Source organism: Heterodontus francisci, chromosome 5 (assembly GCF_036365525.1).
Source record: "Heterodontus francisci isolate sHetFra1 chromosome 5, sHetFra1.hap1, whole genome shotgun sequence".
Taxonomy (NCBI): Eukaryota; Metazoa; Chordata; class Chondrichthyes; order Heterodontiformes; family Heterodontidae; genus Heterodontus; species Heterodontus francisci.
The window spans coordinates 48499646-48518761 of record NC_090375.1 but is presented as its reverse complement, the minus strand read 5'-3'; the positions used below and the strand labels follow the sequence as shown (position 1 = coordinate 48518761).

General features: G+C 44.6%; 1 protein-coding gene across 1 annotated transcript in view; it reads left to right on the top strand.

The window, feature by feature from the left end:
- tg (thyroglobulin) overlaps positions 1–19116 on the top strand; it is a 532338-nt gene that overhangs the window by 399585 nt on the left and 113637 nt on the right. The window contains exons 49-50 of the mRNA XM_068032631.1: positions 9160–9324; positions 14341–14508. Of these exons, the coding sequence (XP_067888732.1) occupies positions 9160–9324; positions 14341–14508 (333 nt within the window). The remainder of the gene's footprint in view (positions 1–9159; positions 9325–14340; positions 14509–19116) is intronic.

Sequence of the window (19116 nt, the reverse complement as noted above, 5' to 3'; positions counted from 1 at the left end):
GAGCAGGATATCATCAAGGTCAAATAAAGTAGAAGATAGATAAGGCAAATTTGGAATTTCTGACTTGTTTTAGCGTTTAGTAGCCTTTAGATTATACAAGGCAACAGAGCAAGGGTATGTAAGAAGTCGCACAGATCTTGAGAAGGAATGAATGAGTAAGAGATGGTGCAATGAGACCATGGCAAGCTATTTTACCTTATCTGGAACAGTAGAACCCAAGGACAAGGCCTGCACCTGAAGTGGGGTAAAATCACAACTAAACTGAAAACAATTCTTCAATGAACAAGTGGTCAATCGATGGAACAGGCCCCTTAGGGAATCAGTGAAAACAGTTATCATTGATCCATTTAAATGCAAATTAGATAGTTTTCTTTCAGGAAATACTTGGGATACTGTATATGGGTAATTTGAGACATGACATGTGGTAAGTGTAGCTTGCTTTGGAGAAAAAAGGCAACTTTGGACCTATGGTTCCCAAGCTATCCCCAATTGGGATTTCCTCATGTTCTGTCTGGGTCGGTTGTAGACTATTTGATAGAGATTGAATGTTATGCTTAGTCTATAACACCATTATCATTGTATCATACGACTACAAAAATGGTTGAATGTGAACTAGATCAACTTTGCTCTTTTTGCATCTAGCAATTCCTGCGTTCCGATGACACTTGATTTCAAGAGTGATTTGGTGTGCAAATCGTGGTCTATGAGGTATATAGGACCCCAACTGGCATTTTAGGGCTCAACTAGTTGGAGTTTTCACTCAGCGCCCAGCTGATGACCACTTAATTAAGTTTTACTTATTTTTTGTGAGGCCAGGAGGAGGAGAGGTGTTCCTCTGGTCTCCACAAAAACAACCTGGGCTTGTGCCTCACTGGGTCTCTCCTTTCCAAAACTGTAGCAATGTTCCACACCCCAGACCTACCATTTTCTATGACTGGAAACTGACCAAGCTGCCAAATACTGCAGCCACTTGGAGACAGTGCACTGCCCAGGGATGCTCAGTTTCTGTCTGCACCCTATCAGCCTATGTTAATGAACAGTAGCCATCAAAATGGAGTGGGTCTCCTTCCTAGCGTGCTTCGCCAGCCGTCTGAAACCCACACGGATTGAAAATCTACCCCTTGTTTCAGCTTCTGGTTTTACTGTGAGTTTTAGTGAAGAAATTAAACTGCTTGTTATCTATATCTCAAGGTGGAATCATCATGTTTCATATGATTTACTGTAAAACGTTATGTTTTTGCCACTATTTCCTTATCTATTTATTGTTAAAACATCTCTTTTGGTCCAATAAACCATAGTTTGATCAGGTGTTTATTCTACCACCTTCCTAGTCTTGTTTAGTAATATAGTGCCAATATCGTGCGAAAGGTTTTTGTTTGCGACTTGGATTTGCTACAGTTATCAGGTATCAGGCTTAGGAAGGCACAATCTGATTCACAGCAAAGGAGTGCTTATATCTTTGGTGCAAGGAAGGTATCTGAGGTAAAAATCCAAAAATGTAACAAAGTTGTGGTATTTCTGAATGTTAAAATCTGAAAATCATATAACCAAAAAAAAATGAAATGAGAGGCACTGACATCTTTGCATTAAAAGAAATGGTGCTGTCAAACATCAGTTGTACAGTTTGGATTGCAGGTGTCTTGTCCCTTTTCATTCAGCTTCATAATACATTGCACATCATTAACTGTAACAGGATATTGATAATTATCAGGCATTATGCTAATATTCAGTCAAAATAGAGAACAGCAGATGTCTGGCAGTCTGTTCCAAGGCTGTAAAACCCTTGGGGAGTGGGGTGGGTGGGACAAAATAGACCGTAAAAGAGAGCGTGAAGCTGGAGCAATCCGTAAATGTCATCCTCAGATCCCAAGATTGTCCCATGATATCTTGGGCATGTGTCCTTTCTTCCAGATTTTATGCATTTTTAAAGAACTTTCACCTTTAACTTTTGTCATTTGCATTTAAAGCTTGTGTTTCTGCCACCAATCTGTTATAAGCTCTGAAAGTGACACTATTGCAATTTAAGGCTCTTTCTGGGGTAGGTGGGACCTCTACAAACAGGATGGTCTTCACCTGAACCAGAGGGGTACCAATATCCTGGGGGGGAGATTTGTTAGTGCTCTTCGGGGGGGTTTAAACTAAATCAGCAGGGGAATGGGAACCTAAATTGTAGTTCCAGTGTACAGGCTGGTGAGAGTAGTGAGGTAGGGGATAAGGTTACAGGGACGCAAGAGGGCACTGGCAAGCAAGAACTTGGTTTAAAGTGTGTCTACTTCAACGCCAGGAGCATCCGGAATGAGGTGGGTGAGCTTGCAGCATGGGTTGGTACCTGGGATCCTGATGTTGTGGCCATTTCAGAGACATGGGTAGAGCAGGGGCAGGAATGGATGTTGCAGGTTCCGGGATTTAGATGTTTCAGTAAGAACAGAGAAGAGGGTAAAAGAGGGGGGGGTGTGGCATTGTTAATCAAGGAAAGTATTACAGCGGCAGAAAGGACGTTTGAGGACTCGTCTACTGAGGTAGTATGGGCCGAGGTTAGAAACAGGAGAGGAGAGGTCACCCTGTTGGGAGTTTTCTATAGACCTCCGAATAGTTCCAGAGATGTAGAGGAATGGATAGCGAAGATGATTCTCGACAGGAGCGAGAGTAACAGGGTAGTGGTTATGGGGGACTTTAACTTTCCAAATATTGACTGGAAATACTATAGTTCGAGTACTTTAGATGGGTCTGTTTTTGTCCAGTGTGTGCAGGAGGGTTTTCTGACACAGTATGTGGACAGGCCAACCAGGGGCGATCCCACATTGGATTTGGTACTGGGTAATGAACCCGGCCAGGTGTTCGATTTAGATGTAGGTGAGCACTTTGGCGATAGTGATCACAATTCGGTTAGGTTTACCTTAGCGATGGGCAGGGACAGGTATATACCGCAGGGCAAGAATTATAGCTGGGGGATAGGAAATTATGACGCGATTAGGCAAGATTTAGGATGTGTAGGATGGGGAAGGAAACTGCAGGGGATGGGCACAAACGAAATGTGGAGCTTATTCAAGGAGCAGCTAATGCGTGTCCTTGATAAGTATGTACCTGTCAGGCAGGGAGGAAGTTGTCGAGTGAGGGAGCCGTGGTTTACTCAAGAAGTTGAAGCGCTTGTCAAGAGGAAGAGGGCGGCTTATGTTAGGATGAGACGTGAAGGCTCAGTTCGGGCGCTTGAGAGTTACAAGCTAGCCAGGAAGGATCTAAAGGGAGGGCTAAGAAGAGCAAGGAGAGGACACGAGAAGTCATTGGCGGATAGGATCAAAGAAAACCCTAAGGCTTTCTATAGGTATATCAGGAATAAAAGAATGATAAGAGTTAGAACAGGGCCAATCAAGGATAGTAGTGGGAAGTTGTGTGCGGAATCAGAGGAGATAGGGGAAGCGTTAAATGAATATTTTTCGTCAGTATTTACAGTAGAGAAAGAAAATGTTGCCGAGGAGATTACTGAGATACAGCCTACTAGGCTAGATGGGATTGAGATTCACAAGGAGGAGGTGTTAGCAATTTTGGAAAGAGTGAAAATAGATAAGTCCCCTGGGCCAGTTGGGATTTATCCTAGGATTCTCTGGGAAGCCAGGGAGGAGATTGCAGAGCCGTTGTTGTTGATCTTTATGTCGTCATTGTCGACAGGAGTAGTGCCGGAAGACTGGAGGATAGCAAATGTTGTCCCCTTGTTCAAGAAGGGGAGTAGAGACAGCCCTGGTAATTATAGACCTGTGAGCCTTACTTCGGTTGTGGGTAAAATGTTGGAAAAGGTTATAAGAGATAGGATTTATAATCATCTTGAAAAGAATAAGTTCATTTGCGATAGTCAGCACGGTTTTGTGAAAGGTAGGTCGTGCCTCACAAACCTTATTGAGTTTTTCGAGAAGGTGACCAAACAGGTGGATGAGGGTAAAGCCGTGGATGTGGTGTATATGGATTTCAGTAAGGCGTTTGATAAGGTTCCCCACGGTAGGCTATTGCAGAAAATACGGAAGTATGGGGTTGAAGGTGATTTAGAGCTATGGATCAGAAATTGGCTAGCTGAAAGAAGACAGAGGGTGGTGGTTGATGGCAAATGTTCATCCTGGAGTTTAGTTACTAGTGGTGTACCGCAAGGTTCTGTTTTGGGGCCACTGCTGTTTGTCATTTTTATAAATGACCTGGATGAGGGTGTAGAAGGGTGGGTTAGTAAATTTGCGGATGACACGAAGGTCGGTGGAGTTGTGGATAGTGTCGAAGGGTGTTGTAGGGTACAGAGGGACATAGATAGGCTGCAGAGCTGGGCTGAGAGATGGCAAATGGAGTTTAATGCGGAGAAGTGTGAGGTGATTCACTTTGGAAGGAGTAACAGCAATGCAGAGTACTGGGCTAATGGGAAGATTCTTGGTAGTGTAGATGAGCAGAGAGATCTTGGTGTCCAGGTGCATAAATCCCTGAAAGTTGCTACCCAGGTTAATAGGGCTGTTAAGAAGGCATATGGTGTGTTAGCTTTTATTAGTAGGGGGATCGAGTTTCGGAGCCACGAGGTCATGATGCAGCTGTACAAAACTCTGGTGAGGCCGCACCTTGAGTATTGCGTGCAGTTCTGGTCACCGCATTATAGGAAGGATGTGGAAGCTTTGGAAAGGGTGCAGAGGAGATTTACTAGGATGTTGCCTGGTATGGAGGGAAGGTCTTACGAGGAAAGGCTGAGGGACTTGAGGTTGTTTTCGTTGGAGAGAAGGAGGAGGAGAGGTGACTTAATAGAGACATACAAGATAATCAGAGGGTTAGATAGGGTGGATAGTGAGAGTCTTTTTCCTCGGATGATGATGGCAAACACGAGGGGACATAGCTTTAAGTTGAGGGGTGAAAGATATAGGACAGATGTCAGAGGTAGTTTCTTTACGCAGAGAGTAGTAGGGGCGTGGAACGCCCTGCCTGCAACAGTAGTAGACTCACCAATTTTAAGGGCATTTAAGTGGTCATTGGATAGACATATGGATGAAAATGGAATAGTGTAGGTCAGATGGTCGGCGCAACATCGAGGGCCGAAGGGCCTGTACTGCGCTGTAATGTTCTAATTCTAAAAAAAAATGTCCCACCAGCAAAAAATTGAAAGTGAATTTCCCAAAACTCATTGCCACCCACTGGTCATCAAATACTGGACTCATATATGTTAAAAGTTTACATAGTACTTTCTTATCATCTTAAGCTAGGTATTATGAGTGATGTGGTGTAAGTAGACAGGGATGAAACTTATATTCAAACCAAGGGAACCAAGGTTGAATCCTTCATCTGTGCTATGTTAGTTATCTCAGGTAAATGATAGATATCCTCTGTTACGACCAGGTGAAAAAGGGGTCCAGGGTTCCCTCTCAGCCTTCACCTGGTCTCACCGTAACAAGGTTTAATTTTAAACACAGTTTTTTTAGCTCCCCCTAAGTGAATCCTTGTTCACTAACTTCCAATTATAAGGCAAAGAAACTAGCCAAACAGGTTTTCTTAGGTTTAAAGAAAAAAGGTTGAACTTTATTAAACTTATACTCTAATTTCGTTAACGCCTACGGATATGCAATGCGCCCATGCTAGCATGCATACGCGATAGACACATGCAGATGGAGACAGAAAAAGCGGAAGAAATAAAGTGGAAAAGTTTGAGGCACTATCTGAAGATGGTTTTGGTTACTGTTTTTCGAGCTCTCTGTAAAGTCCTTGATTGGAGCTAGGTCTTGCTTTTTGTTGGGCCTAGTATTCTTCTTAAACTTGTTTGATGTGGAGACTTTTCTCTTTTGAAGCTCATGTGTCCTCAGCGGGGTCCAGAGGCTTGTGAGAAAGAGATGGGAGCAGACAGGAGAGGTCTTCTCACTCCAGGAGCAAACAGTCTTTTCTGAGTTCAAAAACTCTGTGGCTAGTTCAAAAAACCCTGGACCAGCCAGTTAGTCATGTGACCAGCTGGTTTAACCAGTCCTGGCTTTTGTGGATTGTGTCACCTTAGCAGTCTCTGGAATGCTCTTCCTTACACCTTCAATGACTGGTGATCAAAATTCATTGTGGATTGAATGTGTCAGGGAATCGTCCTTCTGTCTCCACAAGCACTGTCTGTTAGTATGGAAATGTTTTTCGGCTAAGTGTCTGGCAGCCCTTGTAACAGGCCTTCTTCTTCCCAGCAACAGTTTCAAATCAATGTTTATATGACGACATTAATATGCCTCATTGTTGGCAGTTGGAACACCATACCACAAGTTCCCTTCCAAGTAACATACTTCCCTGCCATATATCACTGCACATTCATTGTCGCTGCATCAAAAGGAACTGCCCCCAAAAAATGTTGTGGGAGCACCTTCATTACATGGACTGCATGTTGGAAGAAGACTCAACATCACCTTCTCAAGGACAATGAGGATGGTCAATAAATTCCAGCCTTGCCAACATCGCCCACTTCCTGAAAATGATTTTTTAAAATGCCAAATTTCACACCAGTAATTTGTAAAAAAAAAATCTTCATGTTCAGCTCACCACAGCTCTGATACAAGGGAAACATTTGTGGTTAATACATTTCCAGGCACGAGATGTGTGGTGTGCATGTGTTAATTTTTTGTATTCTTTAATGGGATGTGAGGCCTTGAGAAGGTGATGGTGAGCTCCCGTCATGAGCCATTGCATTCCATCTGGTGTAGGTATACCAACCGTGCTGTTGGAAGGGAGTTCCAGGATTTTGACCTCGCGACAATGAATGAACAGCGATGTAGTTCCAAGTCAGGGTGGTGTGTAGTTTGAAGGGGAACTTGCAGGTGGTGGTGTTCCCATGAATCTGCTGCCCTTGACCTTCTAGATAGTAGAGCTCGTGGGTTTGGAAGGTGCTCACAAAGGAGGCTTGGCGAGTTGCTGCAGTGTATCTTGTAGATAGTACACACTGCTGCCACTGTGCATCAGTGGTTGAAGGTGGCGGATGGGGTGCCAATCAAGCCGGCTGCTTTACCCTAGATGGTGTCGAGCATCTTGAGTGTTGTTAGAGCTGAACACATCTAGGCAATTGGAGAGTATTCCATCACACTCCTGACTTGTATCTTGTAGATGGTGGACAGGCATTGGGGAGTCAGGAGGTGAGTTACTAGCCATAGAATTCCCAGTCTCTGACCTGTTCTTGTAGCCACAGTATTTATGTGGCTGGTCCAGTTCATTTTCTGGTCAATGGTAACCCCTCGGATGTTGACAGTTTTTTTTTAATTCATTCATGGGATGTGGGCGTCGCTGGCCAAGCCAGCATTTATTGCCCATCCCTAATTGCCCTTGAGAAGGTGGTGGTGAGCTGTCTTCTTGAACCGCTGCAGTCCATTTGGGGTAGGTATACCCACAATGCTGTTAGGAAGGGAGTTCCAGGATTTTGACCCAGCGACAGTGAAGGAATGGCGATATAGTTACAAGTCAGGATGGTGTGTGATTGGAGGGGAACTTGCAGGTGGTGGGGTTCCCATGCATTTGCTGCCCTTGTCCTTCTAGTTGGTAGAGGTCACGGGTTTGGAAGGTGCTGTCTAAGGAGCCTTGGTGCATTGCTGCAGTGCATCTTGTAGATGGTACTCGCTGCTGCCACTGTGCGTCGGTGGTGGAGGGAGTAAATGTTTGTAGATGGGGTGCCAATCAAGCAGGCTGCCTTGTCCTGGATGGTGTCGAGCTTCTTGAGTGTTGTTGGAACTGCACCCATCCGGACAATTGGAGAGTATTCCATCATGCTCCTGACTTGTGCCTTGTAGATGGTGGACAGGGTTTGGGGAGTCAGGAGGTGAGTTACTCGCCTCAGGTTTCCTAGCCTCTGACCTGCTCTTGTAGCCACAGTATTTATATGGCTACTCCAGTTCAGTTTCTGGTCAATGGTAGTCCCTAAGATGTTGATAGTGGGGGATTCAGCGATGGTAATGCCATTGAATGTCAAGGGGAGATGGTTAGATTCTCTCTTGTTGGAGATGGTCATTGCCTGGAGCTTGTGTGGCGCGAATGTTACTTGCCACTTATCAGCCCAAGCCTGGATATTGTCCAGGTCTTGCTGCATTTCTACACGGACTGCTTCAGTATCTGAGGAGTCGCAAATGGTGCTGAACATTGTACAATCATCAGCAAACATCCCCACTTCTGACCTTATGATTGAAGGAAGGTCATTGATGAAGCAGCTGAATATGGTTAGGCCTAGGACACCACCCTGAGGAACCCCTGCCATGATGTCCTGTTCCAAGTGAAGTTCAACATGGAGGAGGACGGATTCATCAGCTGAGGTGGAGCAGTAGGTGGTAATCAGCAGGAGGTTTCCTTGCTAATGCTTGACTTGATGCCATGAGACATCACAGGGTCCAAAGTCAACATTGAGGACTCCCAGAGAAACTCCCTCCTGACTGTACACCACTGTGTGCCACCTCTGGTGAATCTGTCCTGCTGGTGGGACATAACATACTCAAAGATGGTGATAGAGGAGCCTGGGACATTGGCTGTAACGTATAATTTTGTGAGTATGACAATGTCAGGTTGTTGCTTGACTAGTCTGTGGAGCAGCACTCCTAATTTTGGCACAAGTCCCCAGATGTTAGTAAGTGGGACTTTACGGGGTCAACTGGGCAGGGTGTGTTTTTGCCGTTGCCGAGGTCGATGCCGGATGGTCCGTCCAGTTTCATTCTTTTTCAACTTTTCTGTAGCGTTTAATACAGCTGAATGGCTTGCCAGACCTTTTCAGAGGACAAGTAAGAGTCAAACACATTGCTGTGGGTCTGGATCTCAGTTGAATTGGAACCTGCTAAGTTTCTTAAGTGAAGGGAAATTATGATATGTCTCAAGAGGAGGAGTCTCAACTCTGGAATCATTCTGTTCCAGGAACTTCAAATTCTTTACCTCCCTGGGCTTTCCCTTCCTCCTACAATCATACAGGTTTTGAAAGTTCCGCATCATCCCAGAAGCTTCAGAGAGAATAGAGTAGAAATTGGAAGGAATTAACAGAGCTATCATGTAGTAGCTGGAGAAGTATGACTTGTTAAGACACATTGCAGTGTTCTGAGTGATCTTTTTTTCTGTCTGGTTATTAGGAAGTAAGCTGGTTAAAAGGAACAAATTAATATCATTCTGCTTCAATATTAATTCAGCTTTTATTCTTTGAATTTCTTATGCATTTTCAAGGGGGGATCAGCCTTGTCTCCAAGTGCAGTGATGAGTAAGAAGAGAGCACAGAAGCAAGCAGTCAACTTGGCTGAAGAGGTCGGCTGTCCAACCTTTAACAAAACAACCCTATTATCCTGCCTCCGTGCTTTACCTGCACTAACCCTGAACACCGCACAGACCAAGGTCAGTAACAGTACAGTAAAAGTTCTTTTGATGTATCTGTATTATCTTGCATAGGGCATTCACTTCCTGTCCAGAAGCATGAATTCCTGTTATCATGATTTTTGGGATCATGGTTTTGTGATAACATCTACCATTATGAATTGGTCTGTGAATGTTTTCCATTCAATTTTCCTATGTCAACTGGCAAAAGAACCAGAGGTGAGATGCAGAAAATCTTTTTTATGCAGCGAGTTGTTGTGATCCAGAATACACTGCCTGAAAAGGTGCTGAATGCAGATTCAATAATAACTTTCGAAAGGGAATTGGATAAATATTTGAAGAGGAAAAGTTTGCAGGACTATGGGAATAGGGCAGGGGTGTGGGACTAAATAGGTAGTTCTTTCACAGAGGTGGCACAGGCACGATAGGCCACATAGCCTCCTTCTGTGCTATATTATTCTATGCTTCTTTGGTAAGAGGCACTTGGAGGCTGTGGTCATTCTATGGTTACCCGTGCATGGATGTTGCCCAAGGCGCAGTTGCCTTATAGGGGTAATCTTTGGCTGTTCTAAGCTGGGCAACTAGATGTGAAGCTGTACAGTGCTAAGCTGCTGCATTCAGGAGAGGGGAAACCTGGCACTCAGCAACCTCAGGGAGAAACCTACAGTTTGAACCATCTCAAGTTCTGAAAGGAAATGGATACCTGAAGGAAAACCAGGGCAAAAAGCCCTGGAAGCCAGAGACCAAACTAGGTTTTATTTTAATTTAATGGTGACTGGGTGACATAGCAGATTAAAAATACGGCAATAACCCTTTGAATCAGTTTGCTGAGTTCAAATCCAGCCTAAACAGAGAGGATGAAACTCAGCCAAATGGAGCATTGTAAGTAAAATGAGTCTGGACAGCATCATTCAGTTTTCAGTAAATAACATAAAACAGCCCATATTTGTGTACAAATTGGCACTTGGAATGCTTGTAAATGTTACTATTTAACACTCCTTTCGAGCAAAGCTCTGTGCAAATCATAAACTTTATCCCTAAATTCTCAGACACAGTTAAAATAAAAAATGCATGATAATATAGCATAAGTAATGGAAATGACACACTGCAGGCATTGGGGGGAGTTATAACGTAACTGACTCACAAGGAAAGGGTTGGTCAGAAAGTCGTGAGAAACCCACAATTGAGGATTTCCCCCCACCCCCATGCTGTGGAGTTTGAGGGAAATGAGGTGAGGAGGGAAGTCGACTAGTGTTGGGGTTTGGTGGTGAGGGAGAGGTGGTTGCACGAGTTGGGGACCGGTGAGGTGGGCTGCCATTCCCACAAAGGAGGTTAGGGGCCTGGGGGTGGGGGGGAGGGTAGTCACATGCCTCGGGTGGGGGGGGTGGGTGGACAGGAATTGGAGTTTGGAGGCCTAGGTGATGGATCAGGAGCCTCGTGTGGAGGCGGTGGAGGGGGTTGGTGGTGCAGGTCTGGTGGGGGAGGATAGTGGGGAAATGCGGAGGTCTCATGGTTGTGGGTGTATCAGGAGCTTCATGTCGGGGGTGGGGGAAGGTATATGCCTCATTTTGGAGGGAATTGGAGCCAGGTGTTGGGTGGAGAGGGATCAGGGCCTGGTGGTGTAAAGCAAATCGTGGGCCTGATGGTGGAATCAGAGGCTTCAGGACGATGGTCAGTAAGGGAGCGTGCCTGATCATGAAGTCTTGTCAGGCAGGCACCTTGAACCAGGAGGTAAGTATGAAGGCACTTAATTCCTGAATCCACCAAGTTCTCCTCTTGATGAAGTTGCCTGGTTACATGATGCTCAGGAAACCCAGTCGACCAGAGTTCCAACCCACCTCCTTGGATTGGATTGGTTTTCCTCCCAACTTCCAACCTCAGACAAGCCAGAAATGGGCAGGTTGGAGGCAGGATTGGGTCAGATAACAGATTTTTCAGACTTTAACCCCCTACACAAACCAAATCGCGGATTGTTTTAGGTTGAGGTTTAGTCCATTGGGGTTAAAGTACACTTTTGGGAAGGGTGCACAATAACATTGGATGAAAGAGAAAAGGCTGTCCTACCCATCCTGTCCTTTGTTTGCGGAGGAGGAGCATTTCTGTGAACCTCGACTGTATCTGACATGACCTGACAGTGCTTAATGGTAATCTTGTCCAAAATGTATTCCATACCCCAGCACTGACATCCCTTACTAACATAGTGAAACAAAAATGAACATGATTAATGAGCCTTCAAACACTGTTCTACATACTTGCCAATGCCAATGTTGCGTTACACATGGCTAATCAAGCTTTGAGGTCATGTGTCTATGAGCAGTGACCAGCAGTGAGGAAGCAGGGAGAAATAGGCAAAGCAGGGACTCAGTGGGAAGAGCCAAGTTACCTTGATCTGGGGGAATGTGGATAAGGATGCAGCATGAACTAGGGGGATGGGGGTCAGGGTGCTGCATGAACTGAGGAGAGAGTCAGAGTGCATTATGAACTGAGGGGGTGGTCAGATTGCAGTTTGAACTGAGGAGGGGGTCAGAGTGCAGTATGTTAGGGCGGCACAGTGGCGCAGTGGTTAGCACCGCAGCCTCACAGCTCCAGGGACCCGGGTTCGATTCCGGGTACTGCCTGTGTGGAGTTTGCAAGTTCTCCCTGTGTCTGCGTGGGTTTTCTCCGGGTGCTCCGGTTTCCTCCCACAAGCCAAAAGACTTGCAGGTTGATAGGTAAATTGGCCATTATAAATTGTCACCAGTATAGGTAGGTGGTAGGGAAATATAGGGACAGGTGGGGATGTTTGGTAGGAATATGGGATTAGTGTAGGATTAGTATAAATGGGTGGTTGATGTTCGGCACAGACTCGGTGGGCTGAAGGGCCTGTTTCAGTGCTGTATCTCTAATCTAAAAAAGAAATGAGCAGAGGAGAGGGTCAGAGTGCAGTATGAACAGAGGAGAGGATCAGAGTGCAGTATGAACTGAGGAGAGGGTCAGAGTGCAGTATGAACAGAGGAGAGGATCAGAGTGCAGTATGAACTGAGGAGAGGGTCAGAGTGCACTATGAACTGAGGAGAGGGTCAGGGTGCAGTATGAACTGAGGAGAGGGTCAGAGTGCAGTATGAACTGAGGAGAGGGTCAGAGTGCAGTATGAACTGTGGAGAAGGTCAGAGTGCAGTATTAACTGAGGAGGGGGTCAGAGTGCAGTATGAACTGAGGAGGGGGGGGTCAGAGTGCAGTATGAACTGAGGAGAGGGGTCAGGGTGCAGTATGAACTGAGGAGGGGTCAGGGTGCAGTATGAACTGAGGAGGGGTCAGAGTGCAGTATGAACTGAGGAAGGCGGTCAGGGTGCAGTATGAACTGAGGAGGGGGTCAGAGTGCAGTATAAACTGAGGAGGGGGTCAGGGCGCAGTATAAACTGAGGAGGGGGTCAGGGTGCAGTATAAACTGAGGAGGGGGGTCAGGGTGGAGTATGAACTGCGGAGAGGGTCAGAGTGCAGTCTGAACTGAGGAGGGGGTCAGAGTGCAGTATGAACTGAGGAGGGGGTCAGGGTGCAGTATGAACTGAGGAGAGGTCAGAGTGCAGTATGAACAGAGGAGAGGGTCAGAGTGCAGTATGAACTGAGGAGAGGGTCAGAGTGCAGTATGAACAGAGGAGAGGGTCAGAGTGCAGTATGAATTGAGGAGAGGGTCAGAGTGCAACAAGATTTGTGGAGGAGGTATCAGTCTGCATTATGTTTTGTGGAGGAGGGATCAGTGTGCAATGTGATTGGAGGAGGGAGTTCAGGTGCAGTATGAGGTGAGGGGAGGTCAGGGTGCAACATGAATTGTGGAGGCGGTGTCAGTGTGCAAAATAATTGGAGGAGGGAGTCTGGGTACAGTGTGAGGTGAGGAGGGGATTTGGGTGCAGTAGGAGTTGAGGAGAGATCAGTGTGCCAGCATGACTGGGAGTGCAGGGAGTGTAAGAGAGGGCCAATATTAACTGGAGGAGAGGGTGAAGAACATCAATTTGAACTGAGCGAGGATGTCACTGTCACAAGCACATAAACTGTGTTAAAGCAGTTGATCAGACTGAACTGGAGGAGGTCAGAGTGCAGTATGAACTGAGGGGAGGGTCAGAGTGCAGTATGAACTGAAGAGAGGGTCAGAGTGCAGTATGAATTGAGGAGAGGGTCAGGGTGCAGTATGAACTGAGGAGAGGGTCAGAGTGCAGTATGAACTGAGGAGAGGGTCAGAGTGCAGTATGAACTGAGGAGAGGGTCAGAGTGCAGTATGAACTGAGGAGAGGGTCTGAGTGCAGTATGAATTGAGGAGAGGGTCAGAGTGCAACTCGATTTGTGGAGGAGGGTTCAGTGTGCATTATGATTTGTGGAGGAGGGATCAGTGTGCTCAGTTTGCAGACTGAACTCAGACAATACCAATGCCTGACCACAACAGCACCAAAAGAAATGGGAAAATCCCTGTAATTTTTGTCTTAATTTTTTAATGAACAAGTGATGCAATGTGAGACAGAGCTGCAGCTTAAATTGTGACTGGTGTATGTCCCACTGCATTTTCTGTCAAATCATAGGGTAGAATTTATGAAACCTGGATGAATCCTCAGGTACTGGAAACACAGAATTGTAAATCTAATCACACATGGGAGTATTGGGGGACTGTTTGTCATTTGCAAGAGGTTTTTAAACATGAATGGCTCTATATTAGAATATTGATTCATTCAAATATAAATTAGATGCAATTCTTTAAGAAAATAGTATTTTGAGATACATATATGAGTAATTTAAGACTTGGAATATGATGTCACATGTTTCGGAGGAAGTCCACCACCATTGCGATTGTCCCCATATCATGTCTTGATCTGTTGCAGACTACTTAATAGAGCTCCATTATTGTTTTATCATGTGACTAGAGGAGAACTGGACAGACTTTGGACTTTTTTCATCTTGCATTTTCTACACTCCTATGTATATTCAATTGTGTAGCATAACCTACATGACAAGAATCTGTATTCAGGCCAAGCTCTTACCTGCATGTTGGTTTATTTTGTGATTCCACAGCTATTATCTGTCAGTGGGCCATTCCATTCGTGGGCTCCCATAATTGATGGGATTTATCTTCAGGAAGCACCCCTCGCAGCCCTAAGCAGTGGCCGGTTCCACAAGGTGGACTTACTGATCGGAAGTGCAGAGGAGGATGGGCTTGTTCGAAGAGCAAAAGCAATCAAGGTGAGGAGGTCAAAAAATGTTTTAAGAACCATTGAAAGTATGCTTTACTGCCAAATGATTGGCCTCTTGTGGATTTTATACAATATTGATCATCTAAAAGGATATGGTGGCTCAGTTATTAAATGCACTGCCCTGTGTGTGACAGAGTCCTACACACCAGGAATGTTCCATATTAACAATCAGTTAGTCACTCAGCCAGGCTAGAAATAAAGGTCTACAACTGACCTCGGCCCTACTGGGCTAAAGAGAGTAAAATTAGCTGTGTTCCTGCTCTTGATTGCTAGCCAGTGACTCCTGCTGTAAAGTATATGTGTATGTGCTTGTGTGTGTGTGTGCTTGTGGATGTACATGTGGATGTCGGGTGACAACATGATAGTGACACAGTTTGAGTTCTCCCCAATCAAATAGCTTGTTAACATTTGCTGTCACATATTGAGATTAACCACTTAGGTGAAGTACACTGTACCCAATGTGAGTCATTATCTTTGGGAAAACATGAAACGGCCATTTGGCCAATCAATATCAGTCTTTCCATGGATCATGTGCAGTCAAATCTGCCATTGAACCTATTCCCTTAATTAAGTGTTCTGTAATTTTCTCACTACACCAAAAGTCATTTTAGTGACACTGTAGAATATTTATCCAATCTCGCAATCAAAAATGAGAGAAATTTTCTGTATCACAGTTGTCTAATTTTCCATGTCTCTGAATCATGAAGAAACTTGGTATTGCTTAAAGCTATAAAGGAAAATCATTCATGAAGTTCAAGACTTGATAAAATCACATGTGAATTTCAAAACAATTGTTAACATACAGCAATTTCTGCTACACTCGCTCCTTTCCAACCTTCTCTCTATGCTTCATTCCTTTGACTCCACCTAATTTATTCTCCTTTGCTTCAGTCTTTAATTTGGGTGCCCTCTCCGCAGCTGCATTTTGTTGTCCACTTGTTACCTAACTTCAGCACTCACAATGTGTCAGCGCTCCAATACTCCCAATGGGAAGCTACGCTCAAAGGGAGTTTGGGGCAGAGAATCTGAAATTCAGTATTGTTGCCATATCTCTGTTTGACCAGACTCCCTGTAGGAAGGAATGAAATTACCTTATAGTTTCCTATTAAAGTTACAACTCATCTGTAGTCTCTGCTTTCCTCCAATGACTTTGCCATTCTCCTTATTGTAATGAGTTCTGAATTCTCCAAGTAGCTCCTCTGCCCAGGCTCATTTTGAGCCCTTTTGATCACAAGCCAACAGATTTGGCTCACTGGCTCCTTCAGCTTAATTTGGACAATAGATAATAAGAGAAACTGCAGCCCTACAATTACGACATACAATTTAGCAAACAGAGACTTAACGTGCTTATCTAAAATTCCGCTATCTGCTAAACAGAATGTCATCAAGTGCAACATTTTTTGACATCTATTTGCATTTTTCTATTTATAGTGGCTCATTCATTAAGCTTTAGAAAATCAAACTGATTCCTGACAATGCAGCCGGCCGCTGACGTCATCAGGCTGCGCCAAGGTGTGCACATGCGCAGACGGGCTCCTGCTCTCTGCGCGTGCGCTGCGTTCCGACTTGCCAGGACTGGTTCGCGCATGCGCCGATGACTTCATCGCGTGACGTGAGCCTTTGCACTTTATCTCCCTCAGGTACCTTCCCTCATTCGAACTGGAGAGACAGCCATGGCTCGCATGCTGTGCTGTTGCCTAACAACAGCTTCAGTTGCACTGTATCCCATTGGAATAGTCTCCTCAATTTGCAGTTTGTCACGTTGGCTCTTCATAGCTGCTAGCTTTCAGATCCTGTGGAGAAACATATGTATAGATTATTAACAATGCAGAGGCACTCGACTAGCTCATTAAAGGAAGGCTTTGATGCTTTATAAGTTGAAGTTTACAGATGCTTGCTCAGCGAGGTGCTGATAAAACCCTTCCTGCCAGAAGCACCCATATGCAATATGATGTGTTCCGTATTATTGCCAGGAAATAGCAACCTTTCAGGTCACAGGAAGCATCTAAATAAGCGCCATTATCATTTGTAAATAAGGAAGTGAACCACAAAAAGGCTGCTAGGTTGACATTGTATCTTTGCCATTCTAAACCATAGTGCAATATAATTTATAGGTCAGATGGTCCATGCTTTCAGTAAAACGTCCCAGGTATGGGTCTGTGACCTACAGGGAGAAAAGCAAAATTCAAACAAGTCAGCGTGGGATTTTTCTTGCTGGCCTTCTTTCAACTGGCACAGGAGTGGCACTGGCAAAGCTTTGGAGGCAGGTTGCATGCCAACCTTCTTAATTTGAGGCAGACACCCAACACAGTGGGATATGCAAGATGTTAAATAATAGGAGACGATTGCACTGGAGCACATGTATTTAATTAATATCTGCTTTACATATGTGACATTTAAAAAAAAAACAGACTTGCATTTATATAGCACCATTTATGACCACAGGATGTCCCAAAGTGCTTTACAGCCAATGAAGTCCTTTTGAAGTGTAGTCACTGTTGTAATGTAGGAAACTCAGCAGCCAATTTGCACACAGCAAGCTCCCAAAAGCAGCAATGTACAATGACTAGATAATTTGTTTTTGTGATGTTGATTGAGGGATAAATATTGGCCTGGGCACCAGGGATAACTCCCCCTTTTCTTCTTCTAAATAGTGTTATGAGATCTTTTAATTCCACCTGACAGGGCAATCAAAGCCTCGGTTTAACATCTTATCTGAAAGACAGTATCTGTGACAATGTAGGATTCCTTCAACACCGCACTGGATTATCAACCTTGAGTTTTGTGCATGAATCCTGAAGTGGGGTTTGAACTCTCAGCCTTCTGACTCACAGGATGAGAGTGCTCCAACTGAGACATGGCTAACACTAATTGCTGAGGTGTTGATAATACTCAAGATAAGAACAACAAGGAATGGTCCACGGTTTGGGGCTTTAAGATGTGGAGAAAGGCTCGCAGAATTTTTTAAATGCTGAAAGGAATGGATAGCTAGAAAGAACTTCTATTTACATCACACCTTATCATTTCCTCAGGTCATTCCAAACCAAACCACCATCTCAAGAGCAACTAGGGATGGGCAATAAATGTTGGACTTGTTTGCAATGCCCATATCCCAAGAATGAATTTTTTTTTAAACTTCACATCCAATGAGTTACCTTTTGAAACACAACCACTGTTATTGTGTATACAGCAAGAGTCTACAAACAACAATCATCCTGTTAAACTGTGATTTTGACAGTGATGATTGAGAGTGAAAGGTTGGTCTGATTTTCTTTCCAAAAATGGATAGCAATAGATGCAAGCAAGTAATTTAAGGTTTAGCTGTGAGCACGAACTGAGGAATGAGTACATACGAACATACAAACATACGAATTAGGAGCAGGAGTAGGCCACTCAGCCCTTCGAGCCTGCTCTGCCATTCACGGATGAACTGATTACTCCACATTTCCACCTACCCCCGATAACCTTCCACCCCCTTGCTTATCAAGAATCTGTCTACCTTAAAAATATTCAAAGACTCTGCTTCCACCGCCTTTTGAGGAAGAGAGTTCTAAAGACTCACGACCCTCTGAGAGAAAATGTTCTCCTCATCTCTGTCTTAAATGGGCGACCCCTTATTTTTAAACTGACCCCTAGTTCTAGATTCTACCACGAGGGGAAACATCCTTTCCACATCCATCCTGTCAAGACCCCTCAGGATCTTATATGTTTCAATCAAGTCGCCTCTTACTCTTCTAAATTCCAGCGGATACAACCTAGCCTGTCCAATCTTTCCTCATAAGACAGCCCACCCATTCCAGGTATTAATCTAGTAAACCTTCTCTGTTCTGCCTCCAACGCATTTACATCCTTCTAAATAAGGAGGCCAGTAACGTACACAGTACTCCAGATGTGGTCTCACCCATGCCCTGTATAGCTGAAGCATAACCTCCCTACTTTTGTATTCAATTCCCCTCGCAATAAACGATAACATTCTATTAGCTTTCAAAACTTACAAAAGTAGGGAGGTTATGCTTCAGCTATACAGGGCATTGGTGAGACCTCTCTTTGGTCTCTCGAGATAAGGGGGCCGAAGAGAGGTCTCACCAATGCCCTGTATAGCTGAAGCATAACCTCACTTCTTTTGTATTCAATTCCCCTCGCAATAAACGATAACATTCTATTAGCTTTCAAAACTTACAAAAGTAGGGAGGTTATGCTTCAGCTATACAGGGCATTGGTGAGACCTCTCTTTGGTCTCTCGAGATAAGGGGGCCGAAGAGAGGTCTCACCAATGCCCTGTATAGCTGAAGCATAACCTCCCTTCTTTTGTATTCAATTCCCCTCGCAATAAACGATAACATTCTATTAGCTTTCAAAACTTACAAAAGTAGGGAGGTTATGCTTCAGCTATACAGGGCATTGGTGAGACCTCTCTTTGGTCTCTCGAGATAAGGGGGCCAAAGAGAGGTCTCACCAATGCCCAGTATAGCTGAAGCATAACCTCCCTACTTTTGTATTCAATTCCCCTCGCAATAAATGATAACATTCTATTAGCTTTCCTAATTATGTGCTGTACCTGCATACTAACCTTTTGCGATTCATGCACGAGGACACC